The following is an 18,754-nucleotide window of genomic DNA, read 5'->3' on the forward strand; positions in this document are numbered from 1 at the left end:
ACTCCTAGATGTTGGTTTATATGGAGACATACCACCCGGACGACTGGCTAACACGGTTCTCATCCTCAAAGCAGAACATGAAGTGAAAATGTGCATTGACTACACTAGGCTGAATAAAGCCTACCCAGAGTACCCATTCGCCCTTCCAATCACTAGGATCTACTTTCTGGATGCTTAGTCGGTGTACCATCAGATCAAGATGAAAGAGTACCCATTCGCCCTTCCAATCACTAGGATCTACTTTCAGGATGCTTAGTCGGTGTACCATCAGATTAAGATGAAAGGAGACCAGATCAAGACATCCTTCATCACTCCCTTTGGCGCTCTCTGCTATACCTCGATGCCCTTCGGTACGAAGAATGCAGGCGCCACATATCAGCATTGCATACATAAGTGCTTCATTGCATACATAAGTGATTCCATAAGCAGATTGGAAGAACGTGCAAGCTTACATCACGCTGTACATGATCCACTGTTTTCTCATTATTATTTTTATAACCAAATATGAATTATTTTCTACACACCAAACAATCGGCACAGCCGCGCTGTACATGATCCACAAGCCCAAAATGTACATACAGAAGCTTTTGTGCTGTAACACTACAGACAACGGAGCACATCTTTACTGTTACACACCAGAAATCACACTGCCTCTCTACAGTTACACACAAGTTTTGATAGTATGAACATTGGACACCACAAAAGAAGATGGCACACACATGCACTAGTTCCCCAACCATTCGAAGCAACGGCAAAGGCCCCAGCAAAACTTCGAAGGATAGTCCCGTATGAAAACATCCCTGCCGTAGCCGACAACGTAGAAGCTAAAAGACCGCTTACGGTGAGACATTGTTACACGGGTTACGGGCACAACTGAGATGATGTGCCTCTCCGAAATCACTCTTGCAGATGGTGGAACTGGCAGCCGGCTAGCAACAATCTCCGACGAGAACTGGTTGAGTGGGTATGAATCGGCAAAGAAAGCAGGAGTGCATTGGTAAGCCTGTATGTTGCATAGTTGCACCCCTTGCGCTCTGTGGAAAACTTCGTCAGGGACCGAAGCAGCTCCTGTTGTTGCACTAACTTTCCTTGCTGTAAGCGTCTTCCTGGAAACAGAAAGAAATTGCAAGTCAGGCCAAGAGAGAACGGGGCACTGAAACAACTATGCAATGTAGTCCCTTCAAAGTTCAAACGACTAAAACGAGCATTAAAGATTAATTCTTCTTCAGTTATCAAAGCAGTATCAACATAGCTTGTCAATTATGGTGTGAATATTATCACAAACCATAACTCCATAAGCTCTAGATTAACGAGGGAAACAATAGTACAAGGCTACTCAGTATATCTCATGATTTTCTCGTACATACTGCTCTACTGATTTGCAGATAAATAAAAAATGTGGCATAAATAAAAAAACTAAAAAGTGAAGACTCGCTTAGTTTTGCAATTATGACTCCCTGGAGTTTTATTGAAGCTTTACTAGATACAAGTGCATTCAGCAAAGGGAAGGGTAAAATATTATTACTGTAGACTAAAGAAAGCATATAAACTGTCAAACATATTTTATGTACAACATATTTTAAAATCTCGAATGTTTAGCAAAGCTTTTAAAACCATAACAGACTACTGAACTGTTATAACAGTTTTCCGTGATAGTTAGTATTGCAGCAACATGATAGGTTCCATGTAGGCATTTACTAGTAACACATCTGTTTAAGTATATACAGTCAAATCTTTTAGTTCTCTATTCTCTGGTTAACTATCTCAATAAAAACTGATGGACCATCTTTGGGAAAACATGAATTAAATTACCATCGAACATGAGCAGTGCTTTGTGCAAGAAGGGAACCACAGCCATTACATGTCTGGCATGTCACTAGGCCCCGGGATGCACATGCTATGCAGGGCAACATTCCTTGACCATTGCACATCCCACATCTGTGACAAAGGATAACATACAAGCAAATCAATATCTGAAACAGAAACAAAAGTAGTACTCCCTCCGTTCCTAAATATAAGTCTTTGTAGGAATTTCACTATGAACCACATACGGATGTATATAGATGCATTTAGAGTGTAGATTCACTCGTTTTGCTCCGTATGTAGTCCATAGTAGAATCTCTACAAAGACTTGTATTTAGGAACGGAGGGAGTATATGTGTTAGCCTAGTTATGTACTTGTGTATGTTATGACAATAAACGAGCTTCTTATGGCACACTTGTATTCTGAGTTGAGGTGAATTACGTATTGAAGAACTCAAAAAGAAAAAGAAGCAGTGGAACTAACACCGAATCAGATCCATCTTGGTGAGCAAGCAAACCCCTGCCATGACATATACTGCACCGAGTCATTTGATTTGCTTTGTAAAACCCATGCTGCTGACCAGCATTGCAAGTAGGACATGGCGCCTCTCCACGACCCTCGCAATCTGTCAGAAACATCAGATCAGAGAAATTGAGATTCTCAAAATCAGAAAGGCAATGATGGACAAACTATGATATTACCTTGCTAAAATATAAATACTAGCATGAAAGAAGATTAATGAGATAAAAGAACACTTGCTAAAGGTGTCCTAAGTCCTAATTCCTAACAACTTGAAAATGAGCCAAGACTAGTTAAGGTTCCAGTAATAAGCAGATTATAAATATTTAATTAGAAGGAAGTTCCCCTGTTTATTTCTTCTAGTTAGATTTGAGAACACAACATCTTGACTCTACAGTTATTGCAGCCAATAAGGATTAGTGGGCAAAGATTATAGGCGGCAACATGATTAAGCAGTTTATATATTTTTTTAGACTTATATAGTACATCACTCAACAAGTCTATATGGATCATATCATTTCTTTTCAACACAATAGATGAGCAAAGATAATACGTCACAATAGTGGTGCAAGAGATGAATGTTTCCATTAGAAGTATGAGTTGGATAGTTGTCAGTTCCTATGTCATGTCTAAGCAAAAGTGTATTTATGGGTTACTTTCTTCTAAAGGTTTTCTTTCAGATTGTGAAACTTCCCATCGTGAGCTTAAGATTCCTAACTGTATTTGAGTTGAATTAGCACTTATAGTACATGCTAAAAATAGTAAAATAGATACTTGTGACAGCCATACAAGTAGACGTTTTCAACTCTTATGTTATGATGATCATCATAACAGGGTAACTACAGCTGGGAAGACAGCCAAGACTGCCATTCAGCTTGACTGGGTTGAGGTTAACCATACATGGGGAAAAGGAACTACAGGGAGAAGCTAGACAATTCACATTACTTGCATAGTTTGCACACAGTACCTAACTTTATATATATAGCTGGCTGGCAGTCGGGACTCATAAATTTGGAACTAAACAACACTAAACACTTATCTCTATTAATCTCGAAGAAACTGAAATCGAAGCTATCTCTAGCTAATTGACGATTTCCACTGCCACCTAGGCACATCTGGCCAATGGTAGGGCTCAAGGCCACACCCCTGACTTCTACTTGACATAACACATAGTAACAGGGAATTAAAAGGTAAAATCATCATATAGGATCCGGGAAAACAATTTAATTTTTTTGGCCGATGCGAACATTTAGACTGCAATGCATAAAAGGATCTCTGAACAATGTAAAATGCAGAGGCAACATAAAGGAAACACAAGATACGCGAACAAAAGAAAGATATTATGGGAAAGTTCTATACTAAACTTATACTTATGTAAATTAAAATAGGCACATAAAAATGTTATCCTCACCAAGTAAAAAGTCAAAACAAATGTTGTATTACGGTTACAAGTTACAACCTATGAAAGCAAATTATGTATGACTAAATGATGTTCAGTTAAATGAATGTCATACCTAAGCATTTTTCAGTAATTTCTGAATGAGGAATCTTGACCATTACTTCTTTCTCCGGTACAAAGAGCATTGGGAACTCAGACCTCAAATCTAGTTCCCACACACCAAGAACAGGACCCTTGTCTCTTCCATCTATTTTCCCACCATTGTAGGGTTCCTTTTTCAATATGGTGTCTCTTTCCTCGATAAAGGTTTCCAAGGTTCCAACATATACATTGCAGTCCTCGATGGATGTAATTTTCCATGTGCGAGCAGGCCGGCTTCCCCAACAACATCGATGTCCAACATGTTCAATTAGCAGATGCCTGATCTCCACCTCATCCAGTACATCCCTGTTGGAAAAATTCAATCATTCAGTTAAGTGATCTTACATGAAAATTCAGTAGGGTGATCTTATATGAAAAAATTTCATTGGGGTGATAGACGATCGGCCATGTGTTTGAGGAAAACAAGCACAATTTGCAACAACATAACAGGACAGAAGGGAAATATTGCCTCTTCTTGATCATCCATACAAAATACAAGATAGAGCATATGACCAGTCTAGTTACATCATTAAGCTCCGACCACTGACCAAATGAATATTGAGTTTGGAGGCTAAACTAAAAGGGTTACTGTTCTATTAGATCATGTCAATACTATCTGTTCCGCCATTTTTAGCCAGGGCGTGGCAACCATGCACGGATGTATCAGACCGCAGCGAGCAACATGACTGATGTAGTAAATTCATACAGCATTATTTTAGCTGAAGCCCAGTGCATAACAAATTGTGAAAGTTAACTTAGCAACCAGGCTAATAACATTCATGACTACGGGAGTGACTGCTCGCTATATCATCACTCAACAACACAGCCTTTAGGACAATTTTGAGAAGAAGCACTCACCTCGTGACGCCCTGGGAAGGCTGGTAATCACCACCGTACGGCCCTTGAGGAACAATCGCCAAACCTTGCGCTGTTGCAACCCCGTTGTTTGTTAGCCACAATTACAATGGGGCAAAAATGATAGAAATGGAGAAGCACCGCCGAGGATTACCATGCGTATGCTGAGGAGTGGCAGCAGTTGACGGGGATGGGGAGAGGACGGCGCTGTGGATCGACGGAGGGTAGACGACGGCGTCGTCGCGAGGATTGGGCGCCGAGGGGTAGTAGCTGGAGGAGAAGGAGGCGGCGGACTTGACCTCAGCCGCGCTGACCTCCGCCGCGCCCCCGCCGCCCCACCCTCCCCTGCTCCCGCGCAGCGCCGACGAGCTGCTCCGCCCCAGGTGCTGGTACTGCTGCTGGTGCTCCGCCGCTGAAACGAAATCCACACCGTAATAAGGGACGAGATCAGATGTGCGGGGGGGCGGTGGGTTCGGTGGCAGAGGGAGAACCTGGCGACGGAGAGGGTGGGAGAAGAGGGCGACGCGACTCCTCCTCCTCGCCGGCCTCGCGCTCCGCCCCCATGGTCATCGGCGGCGATCCGGTTGGATCCGCGGACTGGGATTGAGCTGGGCCGGGCCGGCGGGGGGGGGGGGGGGGGGGAATGGCTGGGATTATTATAACAGCCTGCCTTAGCCGCGAAGGAAGCAGGTCTAGTCCTCCCTCCGGGAACTGACTCCTCCTCCCTGTCACGTCAAATCGCTGCCCCCGACGCGTCGACGGCGATGGAGACGATGCTCGGGCAGACCATCCTAGCTGGCACATCGCCACATCCGACTCTTGTTTTTTTTTTGATAATTGGCACATCCGACATTCTTTTGAAGTGGGGTACAATTCGGATCGTGGGGATTGGCCAACTAAACGTGGCGTCCCGGACACAGAGTAAGAGAGTGCTTAGCTAAATTATGGGCCTCATCGTTAACAGCTCACCCTTCAAAAATAAAAATACATTGAAAACTAATAGATCAAAGTTTAATCTTTGTGATGACGGATCCATAGTGTCCCTGGTTTTCATTTCTAATGTAATCAACGGCCTGCTTGCAGTATGAGGAAATAATAAGATCACGCACAAGAAGATCCTCCACGAGTGCCATCGCTTCTCTGACCGCAATTGCCTCTAGAGTGGCTGGATCAATCTGTCCATCAATGACCAGGGAGGAACTCCCTAAATAATTGCCCGCATCATCTCGGCATATGGCAGCGGCAGAGCCGCCCCGGTTGCGATAGACCGCACCATCAGTGTGTATTTTGGCATACCCCTGCGGTGGTGCTTTTGGTCTTGCATGTACCTGCCTAATCTCTCGGGGGGCTGGCTGCAACGTTTCCTTCTTTCCGTCTCGTAGAAGATCAAGCTCGGCGATGAATCGCTCAATGAACAAGTGTGAGGAAAGTGGACTCTAGGTAATTCCTTCATGTATGAATTTTCGGCGAGCGTGCCAAATAGACCAGAGCGTGACAGCCAATCTCACAGACTCCGCATGAGGTAAGGTCTCCATTAGTGTAAATAGCCAATTCTTAGCTCTTGGCTCCGTGATGGAGATCATCTGAGTTCACAAGGTCTCCTTTGTCTAGTGCCCAAATGCATCTTGCCATCGAGCACTCAAGAAGCGAGTGCCTCCAGGAATCCGGCGAGTCGCATAGTCCACATGAGCTCATGGTCGACATATGGCGGCGCGCTCGCACATCCTCCGTTGGTAACGACTGCCTGGACAGTTGCCATAGGAACATTTTTACCTTCGCCGGAACCTGGGTCTTCCATAGCTGCTTCCGATTTTTCTCCTCCACGTGCGAACTAGACGAACATGTTGTTCCTTCTAGCTAGGCTTATCTATGTTTTATGGTTGCCACAAGCATTATATACGCTGAGCGGACGAAGAAAGAGTCATTTCTCTCGAAGCTCCACGCCCAATAATCCTCGATATTCCTTGTGCACATAGGGATGGCCATGATTGCAGGAACATCAATGGGTAAGAATGTTTGCTCAACGCGATGTCTATCCCACTTAGCCGAGGTAGAATCAATAAAATCTGTCGCAAATCTCATGGGGTTTTGCACCTTGCATCCAAAGGGTCGCATCATTTCCTTTCTGGGTATCCAGTTCTCTAGCCACACATTTGTAGTAGTTCCATTGCCTATCCTCTTAATGAGTCCCTACTTTAGAACATCAACCCCTTCCATGATTGCCCTCCAAATCTGACTAGGGTGAGACCCGAGGGTTCTTGCAATATCGATGTGGTGGGGAAGTACACACTTTTAAGGATGCGAGCACTAAGCGACTCCGGCTGCTGGAGGATTCGCCATCCCTGCTTTGCAAGCATCGCTAGGTTGAACAATTCAAAATCCTTGAAACCCAGTCGACCCATAGATTTAGGTTGTGTCATATCCTTCCACAAAAACCCAATTCGGTTTTTGGCGGCCATCCTTAGATCCCCACCAGAATTTCTGAATCAGCATATTTAGATGCTCACACAACCCCCTAGGAAGCTTGAAACAAGACATAGAGAAGACAGGAACTACTTGGGCCACATATTTGACTAGGACTTCCTTTCCGGCGGATGACAAAGTTTTCTCTATCCATCCCTGAATTTTGTTCCACAAATCGATCCTTCAAAAACTTGAAGGCTCCATTTTTTGACTGTCCCACGTCAGATGGCATGCCCAAGTATTTCTCATTCAATGTTTCATTAGGTACATGGAGCAACTGTTTGATATCTACCCGAACACTATCGGGAACACCCTTAGTGAAAAATATGGAAGATTTACCAGGGTTGACCCGCTGACCCGTTGCTTGACAATAATGATCTAACAATTGTTTGACCTCATCTGCATCCACAGTATTGGCCTTGAAAAACAGCAGGTTGTCATCTCCAAATAACAAGTGATTTACCGGTGGAGTCGACGCTGCCACTTGTAGACCACGCAGGTTAGATGACTCATCTTTTGATTTTAAAAGGCACGAAATGCCCTTTGCTGCTAGCAAGAACAAGTATGGGGAGATGGGATCCCCCTGTCAGATCCCTCTTGAAGGATTAAACAGTTGCAATTTGCTGCCATTAAACATAACCGATAATTTGACCGAAGTCACCATACTCATAACTATCTCCACCCATCTCTATGTGAAGCCCAATTTCAACATAATGGCTTGTAGGTATGGCCACTCCACCATATCGTAGGCTTTCATCATATCCAATTTCAGAGCACAGTGCTGGTGTTTCTTTGCTTTGTTTCTTTTCATGAAATGAAGACACTCATATGCTGCAATTATGTTGTTAGTGATCAATCTTCCAGGAACAAAGGCGGACTGTTCCGCGGATATGATGTTAGGCAAAACCAGCTTAAGACGATTTGAGATCACCTTGGATGCAATTTTGTAAAGGACATTGCAAAGCGATATAGGCCGAAATTGGGTCAGTTGTGTTGGATTTTTTACCTTAGGGATCAATACTAGGATGGTATCATTGATGCATTCTGCTGACTCCGTTCCTTCAACTATACGTAGCACCACCTTCACTACCTCATTGCCGCACATGTCCCAATGAGTTGGAAAAAATGGGCGGGAAACCCGTCCGGCCCCGGTGCTTTGATAGGAAACATTTGAAAAAGTGCATCCTTGACTTCCTTTTGTGAATATGGAGTTGTTAACTGTGCATTCATCTCAGGCGTTACCCTGCATGGAACCGTATCAAGGACCCTCTCCATGTTCTGGAATCCCTCGAAGGTGTAGAGATTTTCATAGAACGAGCTGGTAAGGGTAGCCATCTCATTAACATCCTCAGTTAAACTGCCATCCGGGCGTAGCAGGCTTTTAATTTGATTCTTCCTTCTTCTTCGACTGGCTCTTAGGTGGAAGAAGTACGTGTTTTTATCACCATGGGCCAGTCACTCTAGCCTCACTCTCTTTCTCCATAGCATTTCCTCTCGATGATATAGCTCAACTAGCCGATCTGATATATTTTTCTCCGCATGGGAAGGGCCCGATCTACCTGGCTGTGCCCATTCTGCATCAAGTTCTGCCTTGAGTTTTTAAATTTCACCTAGGACTGAACCGAACTCTGTGCGATCCCAAGTGTGTAGTCCACGTGATAATCCTTCCAGGTTTTCATGCAGATCCGCAACCGAGGTGGCCTCTGATTTGCTCCAGTCAGATGAGACAATATTAGCAAACTCTGGATGATGCTCCCACATTAGCTCATATTTGAATGGGCGAGGCCCCTTCTTCTTTACATGCTCGTCAGCTAGTGTAAGGAGGATGGCTGCATGATCCGAAGAGGCAGGATTCTTGTGCTCCAGCTTGGCTGAAGGGAAAGCCAGTGACCACTCTAGTGATGCGACACACCGGTCCAGCCTTACACACGTAAAGGTACCGCCGGCGACCTTCTTCTCGAAGGTCCACGTATTCCCCTGGTAGCCAATATCTGCTGGACCACACGTATCTAGAGCATCCTGGAAGGCGTCCATTTGGGCTTGACTTCTATTCCCCACACCATAGTGCTCCGACGCATGCAAAACTTCATTAAAATCGCCTAGGGCAGCCCAAGGTAGCTGGCTTGCACTCGCAATGCCTCTAAGCATGTTCCATGTTTTATACCGCTCACTGACATGAGCCTCTCCATAGACGAAAGTAATACGAGCCTTCGTAATGTTAAAGGAGTCAACCTCAACATCGACGTGGTACTCGGAATAACCAATAATCTCAAGCTTTATTGAATCATTCCAAAAGACACCAATTCCCCCACTTCTAACAGAACTACTAATAGCAAAACTCTTATTAAACCCTAGAGTTTCAACTAACTTTTCAACTCTATCACCCTCTATTTGAGTTTCAGCAATGCATAGAATACAGGGGGCAAACTGCCTCGCCATATCGCGAAGCTCTCGAACTGTCGCGGGTTTGCCAGCACCGCGACAGTTCCAACATAGAATACTCATTGGGCTCGACGGCGCTCCTCGCTGGAGCCCGCCTTGTTTTGTTTTGCTGCATTGGTAGTTCATTCTTTCCGTCAACTCCATTGGCCCTCTTGGCCTCTATTTTTGGTGGAGGGCTCGTTGCATTCAATCCTGCTGGAACAATTGCAAGCTGGTTCGCCATAGGATCATTAGCAGGTTGATGTTCATTCTGGCTTGTTTCCTGTTGCCCCCCAGCCCCTACTTTGAAGGGGCTATTCTGCCCTGGCTTTTTGTCACTCATTTTTTTTCTTTTTAGAAAAGAAATGGAAATTATTTCGAAATCTAATGATTCCCTTGCTTTCCCACCTGGAGCAGGAAACTTCCAACCAAATAGGAGGGACCCGGAAGAAGAGATAAATGACAACTATCTCTAGAGAATTGAAAAGAGGTGTGCGAACTATGTTATTGAATAGGCCATGAAAGAGAGAAGGTCTAGTGCTCTAATACACCGAAAAGTTGTATTAATACTTTTGAAAGGTGTTTTATTTGCTCGGTCGGCTTGGCCAGCCCGCAGAGGAGCAGGATCCGAAGCGGTGGCTGTCGTGGTTCTAAGACTGACAGTAGAAAGGGGGGGTAGGTATGGAAAGGCAAGATCTTAGCTATGGTGAAGGTGTACACACGAGTTTACGAGTTCAGGCCCTTCTCGGAGGAAGTAACAACCCTACGTCTCAGAGCCCGGAGGCGGTCGACTGGATTATATGTGTGTGATGTTACATGGGGTCGAACCCTTGTGCCAGAGGAGGGGGTGGCTTATATAGAGTGCGCCAGGACCCCATCCATCCTCCGTTACAGAGGGTTGAATGTACATAAAGTAGGGGCGTTACAGGTAACGCCAGCCTTAAGTGCTATTAATGACCTTAAAGACTACGGAGGAATGCCTGCCCGTTACAATGCCGAGTGACTCCTGATCTTCGGTGGGCCGAGTGATTCCTTGAGTGGTAGAGTGACAATAGGTAGGAGGACTCCCGAGTGACATGATTGGTCGAGTGGATTGCACTCGACATCTTTGACTGGGGGTCTCTTGCTGCCTCTTGGACTTCTTATCTTCTAGGGTAGGGACCTTGGGTAGGACGTATAGGTCAGGCCTATGACCTTACCCCAGGTCTGTATCCTCATCAGTAGCCCCCGAATGGATTAAGGTTCGAGTGGAAAGTAGGTTGAAGTTGAACTTGTTCTGAGCTTTGCACTTCCGCGAGCGTTTTCTGCAAGATGGAAAACCCACGTTGGTACTTCAGCGTCGATTCGGTTGCCTTGATCCATTCAGGGAGTTGTCGACTGAACTTATAGCATCGTCTGCCGAGTGCCGCATTAGAGTGCAGGATCTCTGGCGCGATTGACTGCAGTATATCCCGGATTTCACGGGATACAAAATTTCAGGGAAGCGCGTGGGATGGGGAGCGTCGAAGTAGGCGAAGCGGATAAATAGTGATGCCTCGATTTCCGGGCCGCCTTTTTCGCCACGTACGTTGCGTGCGACTATTGCGGGATTTGACAGGATCGCCTGGTCCCACGCGTCAGCCACTCGGAAGCAACCCTTTATAATGCGACGGGGCCGAGGCGTCTGCACTGTGCACGCCCGTTTCTCTTGCTTCTTCCTCCGCTTCTCCACCACGCCCAGCTCTTCTGCTCTCGACGCTGCCACTCCGCCGCCATGGTGAAGGACAAGACGGCGGTGCTAGAGCGCGCAAAGAAGGCGACGACGGCGGTGAAAGGCAAGAAGCAGAACCGTGGGTTGTCATTGCGCGCGGGGCTGCCGTCGGGCTGGATCCAGGGCGATTGGATCCGGTCTTCGCCCCGGTAAGAAGATCTGGATGAGCTGGTGGAGTCCGGACTAATTGCCAAGGGAGCGGCAAGGCTGCCGGAGGGGGAGATGGAACCGCAGCCTCGACCGGGTGAGTGCGTACTACTCGCCACCCACGTCGACTGGGGTTTTTCGCTCCCTCCGCACCCCTTCTTCCGGGGATTCTTGAATTTATTCGGTGCTCAACTCCACCATTTTTCCGCCAACACCATCACGTATCTGGCCGCGTTCGTGTCGATGTGTGAAAACTTTTTGGGATGTCAACCGCACTGGGGTCTCGTCAAACATATCTTCACCATCCGATCCCAGTCGGTCAAGAAAGCAAAAACGAGTGACTCAAAGACCCATGTCATCCAGATGTGTGGGGGTTTGGGTATTTAGAAGAGGCATAGGAGTGCTTTCCCTGCTATGACTCTCCCTGAATCGGTTAGAGGCTGGCAGTCGACCTGGTTCTACTGCCAGGACGTCGCAACTCCAGGTCAGTCGACTGGCCTTCCCCACTTCACATTCGACCGTGTTCAGACTCCTGCTGCACTGAAAGTGACTGCTGCTAAGAAGATGTTGGTGGAGAAAGTGGTCCAACTTATTAATGAGGATGTCACCGGCCTGGACCTGCTGGAAGTGTTCCTCAGTCGACGCATCCAGCCTCTTCAGGCTCATGACCATCCTATGTGGCTGTACTCCGGGTCTGACGACACCGCTCGGGTCCATCCAGAAGAAGTGCCACCCAAGACCATGGCCATGTGGTTGAGGAGCATCACAGGCAATCAGGCCAACCCCAGAGGATCCAGGCGAGACATCCCCTTCAGCGACGACAATCCGCCCGACAAGGTATGCTCTTTATTCCGACTGCCTTGCGTATACGTTTCGACTGTACTTGACGTTGACTGACTTTTACTCGACTGATTTGTCCTGCAGGTTTTCACTAAGATGTTTTCGATGCCCAACGGCGAACAAGCTTTGGAGCAGGGCTAGGAGGGAGAGGCCAGCGCAGAGGAGAGTGGCGACTGGGAGTCTTCAGATGAAGAGGAGGAGGAGAGCAAGGAGTCAGACGACGAGGAAGAAGTCGACTCGCCGCCGCGCTCCAAACATCGATCCAAGCAGCAGCATGACCCGGCGGGCGGGCGCAGGAAGAACGTGGCTCCGAGTACCCACACTCAGAAGCGCACTCGGACGTCGACTTCGGAGCCGACGGAGAAGGTCGCCAAGCAACCCAAGGTGGTTCCTCCCAAGGCTCGGAAGACTTTGCCTCAGATCAAGATGGACGTCCCTCTTGCTTAGGGGTGAGTGTCTCGCTTGTGTTTACGTAGGTCGACTGAAGTTTTTGTTCTGGCCAACCGGATCATGTATCTTTCTAGCCCCATCTCTGCTGCCACTTACATGGACATCTACAAGGCACCAGGAGACGAGGAGGCCACCTCTCGAGCTGGTAAGTCCGTTCGACCAGGCTTCATTGAGTCGAGTGAATCATTAATCGGCTGAATTTCCGATATTTCTCTCTTTCCGTAGTTCCGTAAGAGGTCGTCGTGCTCCCTGATGATGAAGAAGAAGAAGTGCCTCTACAGGAGAGGAGGAAGAGGAGTGGGGGCTCAAGCAGGAGGAGGCTTGAAGTTCAAGTCCCTCAGTCGACGCCGGCGCTTGAGGTGGTGGTCGAACATTCCGGAGAACCAGTTTGGACCAACGTCACGTTCGCCACCCCGTTGACGACTGATCGTCCGTCGGGATCGACTGCCCCGACTCCTTCCACTCCAGTAACTGCCTCGACCGCCCTGGAGCCATCACTCTTCGCTGCATATCAGACCCCGGACGACTCGCCGAGTGCTGCCAGGGAGGCTCTTCGCTAGGTGAACCTTGTCATGGAGGAGGTCAAGGTGATGCACGAGGCTAGTCAGGTGGCTTACAACTCCAGCACTACCCTGCAGACCAATGTTCAGGTCAGTGAACTCCGACTGAACTTTTGAATGTTGTTTTATATCCGATCACCCACTGGGGTGTGCCTTTATCTAGAGTTTAGGAAATCTTCCACTCCACTCGACTCGAACTGAGTCTTAGTAATTTGTCTGGACCAGTGGGGGCACGCCGAGTGCACCCACTGGGTGTAGTCCCCGAGACCACAGTCGACTGCTTGCAGTCGGCTGAGGTCTTAGAATTTTATCTCTTCTCTTTCTATTTTTTTGACTCACGCTGGGCAGACCCAGCTGAGTGTTGATCTGAACCAGTGGGGGCACACTAAGTGCACCCATTGGGTGTAGTCCCCGAGACTACTATTGAATATTTGGTTCGGCAGTAGTCTTAGGGTAACTTTTCACTGTCACTGCCTCTTGTTTCTATCGACTGACATATCTTTCTCGCTGACTGCAGAGGTCTTGTGATCTTGGAGCTCGACTTTTCGAGATAAAGAAGAAGCATATCAGCGTTGAACTCGATCTGGAACTCGCAAAGAATAACCTCAAGAATGCTCAACAAGAGACGACCATCATGGGAGGTAACCATTCGATTGTCTTGTCTACTTAGTAGCTCGCATCTTTCACTGCTTTTTCTTTCAGTCTCTTTGAATCGAGTGACTTCACACAAGCAGATGTGCATAGTGAAAACCGTCAACTTCAGGCTCGTCTGAAGAGTGTTGTTTCTTTAGAGAGAATGAAGGAAGCTTTGGAGAAGAAGGACAAGGACCTTGCTACTGCTCGGAAGGAAGCACGTGATAAGACGACGCTTGCGGAACATAAGCTGGCTTCAGTTGGCCAGTTGGAAGAGGAGAACACGAAGTTGAAGACCGCCATCTCAGAAGCCAATCGAGAAGTAGAGCAACTGAAAAAGGATAAGGAGAACCTGACCACTGAAGTTGGAGGCCTCAGAGCCAAGACAGGCAAGTTAGAGTCCTATCTGGGACAACTTGCCGCGAAACTAGTTCTGAAGCTTGAAGGTATAGTCACTCAACTAGTTAATTGTCGTCGATCGGAGTATGTTGTAATATTGTCGACTCATTGTTTTTCGCGATGGAACAGAACTTTGCCAGGACTTTGAAGCTGAAACTGGGCGAGTCGAGACAGGTCTCGACCCCATCAATTGTCCCGTGAAAGATGATGTTGTGATGAACTTGCTGCGATTGGAATCACGCTTGGACGATGGTGTTGCCTATCTGGCCCGATTGAAGGCTGTGATGACCTGAGTGGACGCTGAACTATGGCCTCAGGCGGACCTTTCTCAAGACCTCGAGTTGCTGATGACTCGACTCGATCAGATTCCTGGCCGAGTGCAAGAGTGGAAGAAGTCATCCGCCCGCTGTGGTGCTGACGGCGCCCTATCGTTGGTTCGAGTGCACTGCAAGGAGCCTAGAGAAGACAAGCCGGCGGCCCTCAGGGTTGCGAATACAAAGAAGCACTCCTTCAGAACATTCATGGACACCTTCCTTGAGGCAGCCACTCGTATTGCTGACAGTATCGGCCTCAACAGCTTCTGCGATCCAGCCAGCCCTTCTCCCGCCGAGTGACCAAAAAACATTATGCTTCGCCTTTATTTGCCTCGGAATGCCGAGTGATTTTGTAATCGTTAAAACTCCTTCAGGCATGATGCCCGAGTACTTTAATCTGCGATTTAGAAACCTTTGGATTTATCTGCCCTGGGCTTATCTGTAAATATGCTGTGTTTATATTCTCTCGGATTAGTTTTTGTACTCCTGATGCAGCTTCTGAGGAAGAGGTCGCAATCGACCTGTTGGACGAGCCTTGAGCAGCATTGATCAGCTCATCAGCGAGGCACTTAGCAATGGTCTTGATGTTCCTGAAAGCAATTTCCTTGGCATTAGCTGTTGAACGAGCCTTTGGCAGCATTGATCAGCTCATCAGCAAGGCACTCAGCAATGGTCTTGACGCTCCTGAAAGCAGCTCGCCTCGGCGCCGGCTGTTGGATGAGCCTTTGACAGTGCGCACAATCTCGTCCTTCTTCTTGATGGTGCGGCCCCGGGGGGAGGGGTCGCTGAGGGAGTCCTGGATTAGGGGGTATCCGGACAGCCGGACTATATACTTTGGCCGGAATGTTGGACTGTGAAGATACAAGACTCAAGACTTCGTCCTGTGTCTGGATGGGACTCTCCTTTGCGTGGAAGACAAGCTTGGCGATTCAGATATTATATTTCCTTATTTGTAACCGACTCCATGTAAACCCTAGCCCTCTCCGGTGTCTATATAAATCAGAGGGTTCAGTCCTTAGAGGGAGAATCATAATCATCATAGCCTAGCTTCTAGGGTTTAGCCTCTACGATCTCGTGGTAGATCAACTCTTGTAACACTCATATCATCAATATCAATCAAGTAGGAAGTAGGGTTTTACCTCCATCAAGAGGTCCCAAACCTGGGTAAACATTGTGTCCCTTGCCTCCTGTTACCATTAGCCTTAGACACACATATCTGGACCCCCTACCCGAGATCCGCCGGTTTTGACACCGACATTGGTGCTTTCATTGGGAGTTCCTCTATGTCGTCGCTGTAAGGCTCAATGGCTCCTTAAATCAGCAACAACAATGCGGTCCAGGGTGAAACTTTTCTCCCCGGACAGATCTTCGTGTTCGGTGGCTTCGCACTGCGGGCCAATTCACTTGGCCATCTGGAGCAGATCGACAGCTACACCCCTGGCCATCAGGTCAGGTTCGGAAACCTAAACTACACGGCCGATATCCGTGGAGACTCGATCTTCAATGGATTTGGGTCTATGCTAGGAGCGCCGAACAGTCACGATGAGCACGGCTTAGACCTGCTGTCGGGCAATGCTCGGGATATCGCCCCTGCAGGAGCCCCGGACCTAAATCTGGAGCAGATTGCGTCGCCCGAGGACAGGTGGATGGACCCCGCCCCAGAGGCTACACACCCATCGGTGGTAGAGCCGAACACAGACTTCACCCCCAAGGAAGCCTATGACTCCGGACCCCCGGACTCGTATCCGGTTGTAGGTTCCAGTCCGCACACCCCCGAGACCGCCGAATCTGGTTGGGCCCCGGTAATGGAGTTCACTGCGGCGGATATTTTCCAGCACTCGCCCTTTGGTGACATGCTGAACTCGTTAAAGTCTCTCTCTTTGTCAGGAGACTCTCGGCCGAACTATGTCCGGCTCGAGTGGGAAGCTGGTGACAAGGGAATTCGTTGCCCACCCACCACCCACTTCATAGCCACTGTCGACGATATATCAGACATGCTTGACTTCGACTCTAATAATACCGAAGGTATGGACATCGACACAGGAGACGATTCAGAACCAATGGGGCGCTGGACTGCCACCTCATCATACGATATGTATACATGGTGGATACGCCTAAGGAGGACGACGGCGACAAACCGGAGGATAAAACCCCCGGACAAAAGCCAAAACGACGGCGCAGACGCCGCTCCAAGTCCAGCAACAGTAAAAATAGCGATAACAGCGCTAGAAAGATCGACACCCCAGTCAAATCCGAAGGCAACAACGACCATATGGACCCAGAAATGGAGCATGATGAGCCAGGTCACGCTGAATACAACTCGGAGCAGACACCCGACCACAACGATCCCAAAGGACAAACTCATCAAACCGCCCCGGGACAAGAGCACAGTCCGGATGATGATGCATTCATCATCCTGGAAACACGCTTGGAACGGGATAACCTCCACAGAAGGCTTATGGCCATTGCAAGAAATCTAAAGAAGCAGAAGCAAAAGCTTAAAGCCGCACAGGAAACGCTCAATCGCAGATGGAATAAAGTACCAGACGCTGAAGAAAAGTACGGTGACGACCGCCAAACAAAGAGCTATACAAAGCGCAAGCTGCTACCAGAATTCGACGACGAGGTCGTTCCACCGAAGAACAATACGGCCAATAGGCCGAACAAACCACTTCGAAACCGCAATAGAGCAGCTACTAACGACACACACGATTTATGTGAGCTCCTGGATAAAAAGGCTGGCGCGACCAGGTCCATCTATGGATCTAGAGGACGTGCCTCGGCATAGGACTATGGTCACCAAAATGACCAGACTGATCGAATACTAGTTCGGAATCAGTACCGGACACATCAACAGCCAACGACATGCCACAACATGTCCACAAACAGAGGGGCCGCTCATCCTCTGTGCTTCACCGAAGAGGTACTAGACCATGAATTTCCACAAGGTTTTAAACCTGTGAACATAGAGGCATACGATGGAACGACAGACCCCGGGGTCTGGATTAAGGATTTTATCCTGCATATTCACATGGCTCGTGGGGACGACCTCCACACCATCAAATACCTTCCCCTCAAGTTGAAGGGACCAGCTTGACACTGGTTGAAAAACCTCCCCAAAAATTCAATTGGAAGTTGGGAGGAACTCGAGGATGCTTTCAGGGCCAATTTTCAAGGGACCTATGTCCGACCTCCGGACGCAGACGATTTAAGTCACATAATTCAACAGCCCGGAGAGTCCACCCGCAAGCTTTGGAACAGATTCCTCACTAAGAAGAACCAAATTGTTGACTGTCCGGATGCTGAAGCCCTAGCGGCCTTCAAGCACAGTATCCGGGATGAGTGGCTCGCCAGACACCTCGGCCAAGAAAAACCAAGGACAATGGCAGCCCTAACAAGCCTTATGACCCGCTTTTGTGCGGGTGAAGACAGCTGGTTGGACCGTAGAGGCACCAGCGACCCAAGTACATCCGAAATAAGGGATGGAAATGGGAAGCCACGGTGCAATAAAAACAAACGTGGAAACAAGGAAGAAAGTCCGAACAACACAATGGTCAACGCCGGATTCAAGGGCTCTCGACCCGGTCAACAAAAGAAGCCATTTAAAGGCAACAAAGAGGGACCGTCCGGCTTGAACAAAGTCCTGGACAGACTGTGCCAAATTCATGGCACCCCCGAAAAACCTGCGAACCACACTCACAGAGAATGCTGGGTCTTCAAGAAGGCCGACAAATTAAATGCCGAGCACAAGGGAGGGGAAACACCAAGCGAGTACGAGGATGAGCCTCGCCAGCCGAACACTGGGGGACAGAAAAATTCCCACCAGAGGTAAAAACAGTAAATATGATCCATGCGACTCACATATCCACGAGAAGGCGCGAACGTGCGCTCAGAGACGCATACGCTATAGAGCCTGTTGCCCCCAAACTTAACCACTGGTCGGGTTACTCGATCACTTTCGATCACAGGGACCACCCGACTAGTATTCAGTACAGAGGATCAGTTGCCTTGGTGCTCGACCCAATAATCGACGGATACCATCTTACTCACGTCCTCATG

The 18,754-nt window shown here is 47.9% G+C and overlaps 1 protein-coding gene across 1 annotated transcript; it reads right to left on the reverse strand.

Annotated features, from left to right (window-relative positions):
- Window positions 1-461: 461 nt before the first annotated feature.
- Window positions 462-5,403, reverse strand: LOC123043938 (protein SSUH2 homolog). The gene is made up of 7 exons (XM_044466547.1): window positions 5,210-5,403; window positions 4,873-5,130; window positions 4,722-4,791; window positions 3,838-4,169; window positions 2,288-2,429; window positions 1,813-1,938; window positions 462-1,106 (listed from the first exon to the last, which is right to left on the reverse strand). The coding sequence occupies exons 1-7, from the start codon at window positions 5,286-5,288 to the stop codon at window positions 725-727; spliced, it is 1,389 nt and encodes a 462-aa protein (XP_044322482.1). The 5' UTR covers window positions 5,289-5,403; the 3' UTR covers window positions 462-724.
- Window positions 5,404-18,754: the final 13,351 nt, after the last annotated feature.

The sequence above is a fragment of the Triticum aestivum genome, chromosome 2B (assembly GCF_018294505.1).
Source record: "Triticum aestivum cultivar Chinese Spring chromosome 2B, IWGSC CS RefSeq v2.1, whole genome shotgun sequence".
Taxonomy (NCBI): domain Eukaryota; kingdom Viridiplantae; phylum Streptophyta; class Magnoliopsida; order Poales; family Poaceae; genus Triticum; species Triticum aestivum.